The sequence below is a fragment of the Phoxinus phoxinus genome (assembly GCF_949152265.1).
Source record: "Phoxinus phoxinus genome assembly, chromosome: 14".
NCBI classification, from domain to species: domain Eukaryota; kingdom Metazoa; phylum Chordata; class Actinopteri; order Cypriniformes; family Leuciscidae; genus Phoxinus; species Phoxinus phoxinus.
In genome coordinates this window covers 25,082,680-25,096,417 of record NC_136889.1, presented here as the reverse complement: position 1 = coordinate 25,096,417, position 13,738 = coordinate 25,082,680, and the positions used below count along the sequence as shown (strand labels likewise).

Below are 13,738 nucleotides of genomic sequence, written 5' to 3'. Positions count from 1 at the left end.
CTCAATTAATACACCAATGAGTTGCAATTTTATTTTGTTAAAGAATGTCATTAGCAAAAGCCAATCCAAAAATCGCTTGTACGCACACTGTTTTAGATGATATATATGCAAATAATGAAAGTAGTGACCAGTGTATAACCCTGACAGTACCCACCTTGTGGCGAGCCACAGCCGTGGCAAAATGGCACTGGAAAGGTCACAGTCCTGCGTATTTTCTGACTGGGGTCTGTGCGTGTCCGTCAGGTAGGATCGTAACAACGACAGCACCTGTGAAGGAGATGGAATATGAGAATAAGTTGGAGAGAAAGAGATTATATATACAGAAAAGAAAAAATATATAATATACAGAGGGATCTGGTCCATCAGAAAAGTAGTGACAAAAGCAGATCAGAAACCGAGAGATCAGACAGAGAAATCAGAGTCCCCATTGCACCCTGGCTAAGTGTTTTATGAACTCATTTACCTTTTCCCTTAATTGTGATCATAATTAGAGATGGAGAGATCAGATTTAAAGCAGAGAGCTCAGACAGAGACAACAGAGAAAGAGACCAGAGAGCAACCAAAGAGTTTAGACAGAAAGATAGAAGACATAAATCAGATAGATATGAGGTGAATATCAAAGACGGATATCAGATAGATAAATCAGAGATCAGAAAAATAAATAAAGAGGAATCAGACAGGGGAATCAGTAAGAGAACAAGATCAAAGAGAGAATTCAGACGGATAATTCAGAGCGAGAGAGATCAGACAGGAGACATCTGACAGAATCATGGAGAGGTGTACATAAAGGAAAAATGTATCATATTTAGGAATGCATGATATATCGGCAACCATATCTTAAAATTTGGCTGATAAATTAAAGCTGATAAATATTGTTTCCTTCAGCTGAGACACTTAGGGCCAATCCCAATTCTACCCCTTACCCCTTCACTTACCCCTTCCCCTCTGTTTTGCTCGTGCACGTGGAGGGGTAGGGCTGTCTCAATTCTCTTTTGGTTGGAGGGGAAGGGCTAGGGGGAAGGGCCAGATAGCCCTTCAAACGAAGATTTTTCGGGACCACACTTCAAACGAAGGGGTATGAGAAGTGTCACTGCATACACCGGCTACAGACGCAAAATGGCTGCCCAAGCAAAAAATTAGACCATAAATGTAAGAATTGTTGACTTTAATAAGTATTTTAACGACAAATAATGATTTGCTTTATGTTACATTCAATCTTGTGTTCATATTTACGGTCAGTTCCTTCAAAGAAACGTTTGTAAAAAAATCTCTTCTCCCCCGATCAAAGCACACAAGCTATTGGTGCGTTCAAGTCATCTCGTAAAGATCGTATTTATGAGTTGAACGCACATGAACGCCACACAATGTTGTATTTCACACAGTTTCACACAGTAAATAAATAAATAGGACAAACATAGGTCTGTACCTCCAACGTGTTAATACAACACCACAGAAAACAAGTCCTGTGCATCTTGGAAGTTTGTGTAAAACATCGGCGCATCTCCTGTGACGTAGGCGACGACGTATAATGACGTGTAACGGTGTAGTAGTGGTGTCCCATTTCTTAGGGGAATATTTTCACCCCTACGCCTTGCCACTCTGTTTCAAGGGTCAAGGGGAAGGGGAAGGCGAAGGGTTAGGGGTAGACGAAGGGGAAAGGGGTAGAATTGGGATTGGGCCTTAATATGCACACTGTTTGCCATGATGGTTTTGATTTGCTTGAAATATGATTGGAATCACGGTTAAGTGCAACATGTGAAGCGGAAGTCTTTCATAAAGGCTACATACAATTATCATGAGAACATTATAATTGTGTGCTTGGGACATGGATTTTAATGATGAGACTTGTTTTTGTGGTCAGACTCTTCAAATTATATAAAAATGTGGGTTAAGATTAATCGGCCAAAATAAATCGGCTTTCAAATATAAGGAATTTTCATATCGGTGCATCACTAATCATATTATATGATTAGACAAATTAGAAAGACAGATCCGATTCTTCATTAATTTATCTTTCTCAATCTGAAAGATATCTGACATAAATCAGAGAAAAAAAACGGTTTCTTCTTTAGGTCTTCTTTCTTATTTATTAGTTCAATTAACATCCTTGCATAAAAGTCTATATGGGAGAGAAATAAAAATGAAGGAGAGTAGATGGCTCTATGCATGCCCGGTTAAAGAGAGTGTACAGAAGGCTGAAATAGTCTCTTTACTGGTTTACAGCCGCAATGTGGAAGCCACTCATTATGCCCCGGGAGGGAGAGGCACAGGGCAAAACAAGTCTGACCATGAAATACCAGGCCTGGCCTTCAAGCTGCGGACACCCCCGACACTAGCGGCCCACACCCTGTATCCCACACATCTAGCCCAGGCCTGCTTGCCCTGTCGGGTGGGAAGGCCCATGACGGCCGGCCTCGGAGGAAAGTGTGTGTATTTATACTGACGAACTACACAACTTGAGACCGACCACAAACCGATGGCAGCGGCTAAGGGCAAAAATAAACACCCCATTGAGGTCCATAATTCAGTGTGCAGAGAGCCGTGCACACATTTAGAATAGAAACACACACAAACAAACAACAGCACACGGCCTGAATGCAGTGCTAGATGCTGACCTTTGACACAGAAAGCCGTTGGGTCGACTGTCAAATATGACTGCAAGGAAATGTTTTAAAAGCCAACCTGTGGGCAGATGCATTTATGAAAAGATTTGGAAAGTCTGGATGCAATCTGAATCGAATTAAGCTCATTTGTCTCATCAGTTGGATTTTTTGTTTTAAATAAAGCTTGTGTGAGTGGGTGTTTCAAGGCCGATTGAAGCGATCACTACATCCAGACCTTTGGCAGCAATGCACAAAAGAAGAACCCGCTGACGCACACGTGCACACACACGCCGTACACACAACATGTCATAACCAGGTGGGATGAGATCTTGATGATTTGCTTTTTAATACTGAAAACAAATATCATGCAAGATTAATACTCTCATAGCAAATCCGGACATAAAATGTTTCATATATCGTTTTTTTTAGACCAATGAGGTCTCACTGTGGGTGGAGCTACCAGCACAAAAATATGTGAGGAGAAGTAATATATGAATTAACGCATACTTCCCTTCCAATCTGATGCAGTTTGAGAAAAAGTCTGGGTTTTTTGAGAGAGAGACAAGTAAAAGAGCAGAACCATTACACAACTACACTTCTGTATGGTGTATTTATATTAATTGAACATTTATTTGATATGCACTTATATTATTAGTTGACATCTTCTTAAAATCTATTTAAAAGTAAAAGTAAATTTGGTTACACTTTATTTTAAAGTGTCATTGTTACAGTGTAATTATACATTTTGTACTGAGTAATATTAAGCAATAACATGTACTTACTATAGGGTTAGGGTAGGATTATGATTTGGTTGAGGGTTAGTTGCATGTAATTATGCATAATTTACTCTTATTACTATGGTAAGTTCATGTAACATATATAACAAGGACACTAAAACAAACTTTGAGACAAAAATATACATTGTTAAAAGCGCTATATAAATGAAGATGACTTGACTAAAATAAACCCTACATTTTCTTTGTCACCAAAGATAAATAAATAAACGGGCTGTTCTAAAAACAAAAACAAACATAAAAATTAATTAAAATACAATTTAAAAAATACAAATAAATATGGGACTGCTCTCAGTTAAAAACAGTAACAACAAAAGACATGCACACAATTTTAAGACGATGGTTAGGAGGCTGAATCAGTATACACCACAAGAGTGTGTGTGTGTGCATGTGGAAGACCCACATTGACTGCAGTATGTCTGCTGATCTGATTTAATGTTTTCAAAACACACAGTGGATTCATTTCCCCGTGGAACCTGGATGTTACCTAGGGCTTTTTAGGAAAAAAAAGAAGAAGAAGAAGCTGTGTCAGGTTAGGTTAGTGCTGCTCAATCTGTTTCCCTCATTAGCCGGCGTCTAAAGGGAACCAGTCAGTTGTGTCAACAGAGGTTTTTAAGTGAACTTTGCTGGGTTCAAGCGTTTTACTCAGCAGAGCTGGTTTTGTAATCAAAATGGCACTTTTGAAACACTGTGCTGACACACTTCTTCATTTCATTCTGGTATCAACACTGTGAAATGCAAATCAACGATTGCGGGTGTGTTGTGTTAAGGAAGGTGTACATACAGAGAAGCTATTTTTATGTAAGCTTACACATATCCATTTCAACAAAAACAAAAAGTCTTTAATTCAGGCTCGAGACAACATCTATTCCTCCCACTCACACTTTTTTTTTTTTTTTACTTTCTCTTGCCATTTCTGTTTTCGGCTCAAACAAACACACTGTAAAATTTGCTTATGGTCAGTAGTGTCCAAATGAAAGTTAATGAATCATTTGTACTACAGAGATACCATTATTATGACGGCGTCAGAATACACGATATCATTTCGGCACAATCTGTTTGATGTAGGGTGTCATGATGATTCATAAACCACAATGGGATGCAAGAATCTATCATTTTATCTCATATAGTGTGTCATAGGCTGCAGTTTCGGATAAACTTCTGAGGCTGCACGGTGTAATGATCTACAGCAAAATAGAGAGATCTTTGGTGATAACTGAGCAAATATTTAATTAGAGTAGTAGTAGTTTAATTAAGACTAGTCTAAGCAGTTTAGGCAACCAGCCATGTTTGCCATGATGATACCGCCCAGTAAACATCTTAAACACCGTACCAACCACATAACAATGGCCTAGAAACCACTGAGAACATCCTAGAAATAGCACTCAGAACACCTTAGCAACTGAAAAGAAATTCCCTAGCAACCAACCAACATTATACGTGGTGTTAAGTTCTGCAAGTCCCATTCACATTTTCTAAAGGAAAAAAGCAAAGTCTAGAATATTGTAGTTATTTTTTGCCACTCTCACAGCACATAAAGACTCACTCCAGTTTAAAGAGATCACAAACACATGAAAATTCTGAAAATGTGTTAAGTCTTATGGGTTTTGAACGACATGAGAGTGAGTAAATGATGACAAAATAAAACATGTGGGGTGAACTATGCCTTTAAGGATTTTATAACAAACGCAGACACAAAAACAAAGCCATGCATAGGCAGTGTCATCTCTTAGCTGATGCTGCGGCGCACACGTACACCACTCCTGCATGCAGTTCAGGTATTCGCATCAGATAGCAGCATGAGGGCAGTTCTCCAATAAAAAAACGTTACATTATCACTAGCTGATCTGAACATACTTCACACCATAATCCACCCCCACTCCCCAGTCCCCCATCACACACATGGACAAGTCTGTTATCTGTTCCTAATCTGGTCGTACACACAAACATCCATAATTTCCATATTCAAAGAGTCACGAGAGAGTCACTGTGACTCAGTGAATCGAAATCGACAACATAAATACAGGAAAATAAAGAGCCCTTTCACTATCCATTTCCCTTTCTTTTGTTGTCTCTTTCATAGTTCATGCTATTATATTTTTATTTATTTTAGATACATGCTTGTTTAATGGTCTTTTACAGTGCAAACAGGATATAAATCAAAAATAAAATAGCACTGCATTTTTAAATAAAAAACTTTGCAACTATGTCAACTAGAACTAACTCTCAGTGGAGTATAAGCAGACTAGGGTTCAGGTTAGTAGAATAAGGTGGCATGTAGTTGCAAAGCTACTTAGTAGAATATCTAAAGTGTATTACCAAAACAAAGTGTTACCAATACATTTTATAAAAAATACAAATACAAAATAGTGTATATATAGAAATATCACTACCGTTAAAAATGTTTTGGGGTCAGAACATTTTTTTTCATGTTCTTGAAAAGTCTCTTAGTGCTTAACATTGACGTTTGTCTGCTTGTCCTGGAAAAAAATAGGGATGCACCGATATGAAAATGTTGTCCGATACCGATAATTCATTATATTTGAAAGCCGATATATTGGCCGATTAAAATTCAAAATTTTATATCATTTTTGAGAGCCTGATAAAACAAAACAAAAGTCTCACCATTAAAAGCCATGTCCCAAGCACAAAATTATAATATTCTTTTATGTAGCCAACATGACATACTTGCGCTGTGCATGTGGTACTTAACTGTATTTTCCTCTTCTTCTTTTTTTAAAAGTGATTCCAATCATATTTCAAGCAATTCAAAACCATCATGGCAAACAGTGTGCATCTGAAGTGTCTCAGCTGAAGGTAATAATCCATTATTTATCGGCTTTAATATATCGCCCACATTTTCTTATCGGGCCGATAACTATAACATAAAAAATTAACATACATCGGTCGATTCCGATATGGTGGCCGATATATCTTGCATCCTTTAATTATTTTTTTACTTGCCCGATGAGACGAGTAGCATGATTAAAACATCAATTACAAAAAAAATAAAGAAGCACTGAAACTTTACCAACAAAAAATCTTTTTGGGTGAGAATGATTCTGATCTTATTCAGAGTAAATGATGATTGATATGGATAATGAATAATGCATTGACTTCATAAGGTTGCGTCAGTTGAGGCTTGTGCCAGAGTCTGTGTGTGAGGCAGATTCTTGTGGAATTCAGATTCAATTCAGATTGTGGAAACATTTTAAGAGGGTAAAGAACGACTACAAAAAGGTGACGTGTGACCCCTACATATCTTATCTTTTGAAACAATTAAGTAGTAGCCTATTGTTAGCCATTACTGACTGGATGGATGGATGGATGGATGGATGGAATTCCAGTTTCATGCACAGAAACCTGCTTTAGTGTCCAAACTACAACATCTCACTGACTCTATCCACAATTATCTCTTGAGCTTCTAGGTTTTATGGTGATGCTGTTTTATCACATAAATTTCCCTTTGGGGTTCAGTTATCCATGTCTATCAAAGAATATATATTATGTCAGAGGCATGGCTTAGTGGTTAGCAAAAATGCTGACACACATTGAGCCGTGGCGTTAATATGGGTGACGCAAGTTTGAGTCGAGCATGCAACATTTTTAAATATTGTTTCCCTTGCTTGCCCCCATCGTTTGCTGGGTGTACCAACAATACAAGTTTTTCCATTAACAAACATTTCTGCAAAAATAACAACAACAACAACACACTTGCAATGAAGTTAAGACGAACATGTACGAATATGTTTCAAAGGAGAATAATTCAGGTATCAGCATTTTTCAGAAAATAGCATATTGGACAATTTAAAGCTAAGGGACCGTTCGGTATTTATGGAATGGGCCACCGGAGGAAAATAGGGGAGGGTCATGCCTTTTTATTCTTTGTTGAGGGGAGGGTCATCCAACTTTTTTTAGTCTAGGGGGAGGGTCACCCAACTTTTGTATTCATGAAAACAACAAACTTTCAAAGTGGCTAGTTTTGTGCATATTTTTCCATGTAGCTCTCTCAGTCTCGGTCCCCCCATAGCTGCAGATGGGTCTGACCCAACAAAAATCAGACGCGAAAGATCAAGTCCAGCTTGGCGCTGTTTGTTTGAAAGTGCGCGCGCGCTCAGAAATAGTGAATCATGTTAGAACAGAACGCCAATGAAATGCTTACCCGGCAAAGCTTTAAAGCTCGAGCAAATAATCAACTTTTGTGATTGCGAATCACAAGCAGTGTCCTGTGAGTGTAACTCTACCGCTGCTTTAATGTGGAGACATTAAAACATCCACGATCAAAAATGATACTTGTGATATCGCACAAGTATAAAACAACTGTTATGTCTGAAAACAAACACAAATAACGCGTGCTACATAGGGGCTGTTTACACCAGGCCACTTGCATGCGTTTTCTCAGATCGGATCTGATTTATCAAAACGATTCCATTTACACCTGGTGTGGTCGCATAAATGCGTTTTTGCAAAACGGATTTAAATCCTATCTTCAATTCTTCAAATAGTTTGCACGTTGGCTCATCTGCAGTGATGCGTGTTGCAGTGTTTTATATATAATAGCCTATATACAATTTTTTTGTTAATATATCTTTATTAGATATATTATTATACAAAATTAAAAAAGTAGTCAACACAGACCATCTAACAGAACATTTGAACAACATTATGTGCTTATTTTTTTAATTAACGAAATGTTATAACAGAAGATAACACAATACAACAATCTTCAAGATACAGTAAATCTTCAAATGTGTAACAGATTGTCACCTTAAAAACAGTCATTTGCGTGGTGGAACAAGTCATGTTAAATAGAATTATAGTTAGCATCTTAATTTAATCTTTGTTCTATTATTTTATTAGTTCATTAACTAATTGTTAATTCAACAAATTTAATGTAAAGAGCTGGATACTTATTAATAATTAAATAATGTCAAATATAGTAAATGTATAGTTGCCATATAGCCTACTAAATATTTGACTACGTCGCACGTTAATTTCTGCTTAAATACTGCATGGAGGGATATAGCCCATTCTGCGCTCAAGCGCATGTAATCTTGCCGCAAAAGCAGGCTAATGATAATAATGTCTTTAAAAATAACGAACGATGCATTTTAATTGTTTATTAATAAACAATTTTTTTAAATCAGTGTCCGCTGCAAACATGTCTCCATACATATCCGCTGTAAAGTGCGCCTAAGAGAAATGCATCTTTCATACGGATTACATAATCAGATGATATTTGCTTTCGATTAGATTTTTTTTCGTTTAAAAGTGGACATATCAAGCTTTATATAGATATTTTTCTCATATATTCGAGGCTAGTATGCTATATCCTACGATATGTTTCTGCTTCTTTCTTTTTTTTGACGCGCTACAGTTCACGGAGACCAAAGCGCGCCCTGATTGTTTTATTTTATTTTACAAAAGCAAAACGTTTTCTTGTTATTGTGAGTTTACACAAATACAATTATTGCGACTGATGCATTATTATTTTCTGTATGGCCAGAAAAAGAGTATTTTAAGTTGTTTCCACTGTTGATAGGAAAATGCAAATCGCATCGGCGCCTCCATGTCATGCAGTGCGCGCTCCACACTGCGCACACACACTTGGTTATGCGCCTAAGAATAGCGAACAATTATCTAGGTTAACGTTAGAGTGAGCGGCCATGCCATACGGATAATCCTCATGTTTAACAAATCAAATCATGCATTTTCTACCGCGAGTCAGCGCTGCGCCAGTTTGAAAAAGGCGGGTGTGCAGGAGTCTTTTAATGAACGTTTGGTGTAGAGGCATAAAGATATCTGAACATCTTTGCCAAGCGCAAACCAGTACAGAAGTAATCAATAAATGATCGGGGAGGGTCATCCCTTTTTTCACAATCATTTTGGAGGGTCATAGAAAATTTTTTTGCTGGCGAAGGGAGGGTCAAGCCTTTTTTGATTATAGATCTCAAAACTCCTCCGGTGGCCCCTTAAATAAATAACAAACAGTCCCTAATTTATAATGAATCATTTAAAAAACACTTTTTTTCTCCAATACTTTATACTCTTGTAGATGCTGCTTATGTAATGGTACACAACTTAATGGATTGCTGTACAGTGCATGTGACTAGGGAGGATTCACACACCTGAAGCAATGTTCCGTGGATGTGGTTTTGTTGGATTCCTGGTCCAGGTACTTCAGGCAGCTCCTCCAGTAGAGTTTGGATAGTGGAGGGAACTTGAGTCACCAGAACGAAAGGAACCAGGGCTCTCGCAGCCATTTCACGTGTGCGGTACACTGCTGACCGACCACACCTAAGAAAACCACAGTACAACGGACAACAGGTTCACAATTATATTTCAGCTGCTTCATGAACTCTTCAACTCAGAGTAACTGCATGGCATGGTAAGAAATATATTTTGAGGAGGTTCTGGTGAAAGAGTGAGAAGTTTTTTAGGAATTAAACTCTCATACTGCATCTTCTTGAGAGTTTAAGATTATAACTGTGCACTCATTCCTTCAACTTCATGAGGTGAAGCATTGCTTTAAAACAGCATTGAGAGTTCACATGTACTGTAAACAGTAAAATAACTGTACACAGTTAAAACATTAATGTAAAATTTTACAATTTAAAATAACTCTTTTCTGTTTTAATACATTGTAAAATGTCTTTTTTTTGTGAGGGCAAAGCTACAATTTCAGCATAATTACTCCACTCTGGTGTCACATGATCCTTCTATTCTATTCTATTCTATTCTATTCTATTCTATTCTATTCTATTCTATTCTATTCTATTCTATTCTATTCTATTCTATTCTATTCTATTCTATTCTTTTGGTGTTCAAGAAACATTATATTCTATTATTAACATTAAAAAGTTATTTTGTAGTTCTGCTTAATTTTTGTGGAAACCATAAAACATTTTTCCAGGATTCTTTGATAAATATAAAGTCCACTTCTGCCACTTTTGATCAATTGAATGCATCCTTTGTGAATAAAAGTATTAATTTCTTAAAAAAAAAAAGAATGTTTGAACTGTACTGAAAGTTCTTATTTTGCAAATAAATTGATACATAGGCAAATTGTATAGCTTCTTACTAAACATCAAACATCTCAACATGAGCAAAAGCTTTAAAGTCTAGCCAATTAAAAGTCTTTAAAGTATAATATCAGAAGGACTTTAAAAAGTCATGAGAAACACAAAGTCATTCAAGTGTTCAAACTTTGATGCTCTAGGCCTATGAAAATGTCATTTTTATAGATTCCTGGAAGTTGTACAGAACTCTTTTAGACTGGTAGTAGAGTGGAGGGCCGCAGACTTGGTCAATTCATTTCCAGAGCAGACCCCTGATGACTGAGATGACTGCTTTACAAGCACTAAATCTAAAAAGTTCTGGAAACTCCCCCCAGAAACTCCAGAGACACGGAATAGAAAATATCCATCCATCAAACAGAGGGGGGCAGGAAAAAGAGAAAAAGAAAAATGATGTAGCGATCATGCCTGTAGATAAATGAATGGATGTTCAACAGATGAACAGATAGAAACAACAAATAAACTTTAGCTAGACTTGGGAAGCTGTGATTGGGATCAGCTGACAGCAGACGAGAGCGAGCATGGAGGTATGAGTTTGTGTTAACATTTCCATTCCCTCCAAGACCTAACTGCAGATAGAGAGCACAGCTCACTGACATTACTGACCTCAAACCATAAATGTCATATGGTTTCTGAAAGGGACACGCTAATCTGAAGGACAACAATGTCTGGGGAGGCTAATGAAACCCATGTCATAACAAATTAAACTTTAAATTACATTTAACTATGGGAAAGAGACAAGTTAAAACACTTGAGTACATGATATGGCACTTGCGCAACCATCTTAAACACATGGGTGTCACATTGACAACATTCATACTGTCAGAACTTGAATAGTCAAGCACCTCTTTGATTCTTGAAATAGTCATGAAGAGCACCTGTAACCTGTGAAGACCGCAAGAGTGTGTAGAACAATTTGATTATCCAATGGGCCACACTTACAAACATAGTGTTATAAAAATGCAAGTAAAGTTTTACACATTTTGATTTTCAATACTTTGCTAGTACTTTGCAACTTCTATTAGTTCCTATGTAACAGACAACACAATTTAATAATTGTATAGCTTCTAATTAAATGATAAATAGCAGTTGCAAACATTTTACAAAATACACATACTCATCTTTGTACCAATAAAAGTGCAACATTTTACTACCAAATTATATGTAATAGCCAATTCAACTTACACTAGAACATTCTCACGATGTCAGTGTATGCGAGTTCCAGAACATGATGAATGATGGGATGCGGTTAGCCTCAAATACTGCTCTGAAGCAGTATTAAATTTTGTCTGCGTTAAAGGCACTGAGATTTGACATTTTTCTGATCTGGGCAGTAGCGGCCTTTGCTATATTTCATCCGTTTCACTTGAAACGGGCCTCACAACAGGCCGGCTTGAGCTCGAAAAAGAGCCCTGCCCTGCCATTACACACCAAGGACAGAAATAAAAAAAATGCAAAATGGATAATGTTTTGACGTAATAAGGTTGCGCCAGTTGAGGCTTGTGCAATCTGTCTGTGTGTGAGGCAGATTCCCATGGAGAAATCAAAACCAATGTGAGCAAAAATGCTAACAAAATTAATAAAAATGCCCCCAAACCTCAAGATATGGGGCAAAACAATGTCGGTGTGTTCTTGTTTTTAACATTTATAACAGGACATACTTAAGCAATACCGCACAAGCAAGCGTATGCTGTTTTCTCGAATATCAGCACGATTGCAAATATGATATTGATTTTATACAACAGGTCAATAAACTAGAACTTAATATCAGGTGACATTTTTTTTTTTTTTTTTTACCAACGAAAATAGTTCCAAACAAATCCACAGTAGAGCCATTGCGCATCTCTGAGCAACACTTGATTTTTTTGTAACTGAAGGTATTCACGTTGAATGAATGACTCACTCGTTAAGGCAATGATTTGCTGCCATGTACTGGCGGTTTTAGTTTCACATTTAAAAGTATAATTCCCCCCAAAAAACAGACATTTGTCAAAATATCTTTTTATGCTCCACAGAAATAAGTCTTGGAACTCTTGCTAACGTGTAGGTCATTCATTGCATTCATTTTAGGCAGTGCATTTAACAGGATACATACACATGGCACATGATAATATAGGAAGAGACGGTGGGGCATGTCATAAATAACTGTCTGATGACCACTGGTATATGTGCTGTACACACACTCTAAATGGGACAGAAAGAAAGCAGGCGACGCCAGCAACAGACAGCCAGACATGTGAACCTTCACCTGCTGGGTTTAAATTGCACCAACATACAGACATCCCCATTAACCCCATGACATACATGTTGCCTTCAGCATTCACAGCATGACAACAGTCCAAAGACACAGCTGGTCACATGACGCAAGGACAGAGACCTATTTATGGCTGTAAATATACGAGACACACAAAAATAGCCTAACATGTTGCGTTCACCTTTTCTTTTCTGCATTAAAGGTACAATATGTACGAATTTTGTATCAAATTAGCCCCAAAACCCCCACTTGTACAGTGTTATATATTTCTTTCAATTATGTACTTACATTATCCTAAATGTTTCCAATAATTAGTAAATTCAGAGAAATTCACAATTTTAAATAGTCCCTTGTCACTTATGTAATATCCGCGTTATCCCTGGTTTCCACTTGTACTGCCACAGTAACCATGGCGACAGATGTGGACAACTGCGTAATGTTTAGTGGCATGCTGTTGTTTCGTTCAAACATTATGGACCATGGCAAGCAGACTTTGGGACAAAAGGAGAGCTAAATTTAGGATCAATATCGCCTATATCGGCGTGGCGTTTTCGAGATGCAGAGAGCTTCGCGGCAAATTTCGGCTTGACAGAGCTTCACAACTTTTTATTTTAATGTTGATCTAGCTTACTGCTAGTCTCATACAGCCAACAAACTAATACATAGTATTTAAGTGTGTTGAAAGTTATAATTTGATTCTGTTTAGTATGATATACGTTAGACCAAGTGAAACAGCGATGCATTACCTCACTAGTTTAAACAAATAAACTGACCTGTGTGAGTAGTAATTCAGCACTTGCGGGTAATGCGGTAGAATTAAAGGTCCTCATTCCTTTATATCTGCAGGACTCACGTGTGGCGCTGATATCGTCTCTCATTAGCAATCACACCCTGCTTCATACCACAGTCATGTTAAAAACATGAATGTTTTCACTCATCCATAAACATTATTAGATCCATCAGCATGACAGCAAGTTCCATGATTCCGCTTATAACTGCATCATCAACCTA

The 13,738-nt window shown here is 37.4% G+C and overlaps 1 protein-coding gene across 3 annotated transcripts in view; it reads right to left on the bottom strand.

Annotated features, from left to right (window-relative positions):
- Positions 1-13,738, bottom strand: part of thada (THADA armadillo repeat containing) — a 112,355-nt gene that overhangs the window by 30,975 nt on the left and 67,642 nt on the right. For all 3 annotated transcript variants that reach the window (XM_079635711.1, XM_079635709.1, XM_079635710.1), the window contains exons 29-30: positions 9,526-9,694; positions 155-267 (exon numbers count right to left, since the gene is read on the bottom strand). In XM_079635711.1, the coding sequence (XP_079491837.1) occupies positions 155-267; positions 9,526-9,694 (282 nt within the window). The remainder of the gene's footprint in view (positions 1-154; positions 268-9,525; positions 9,695-13,738) is intronic.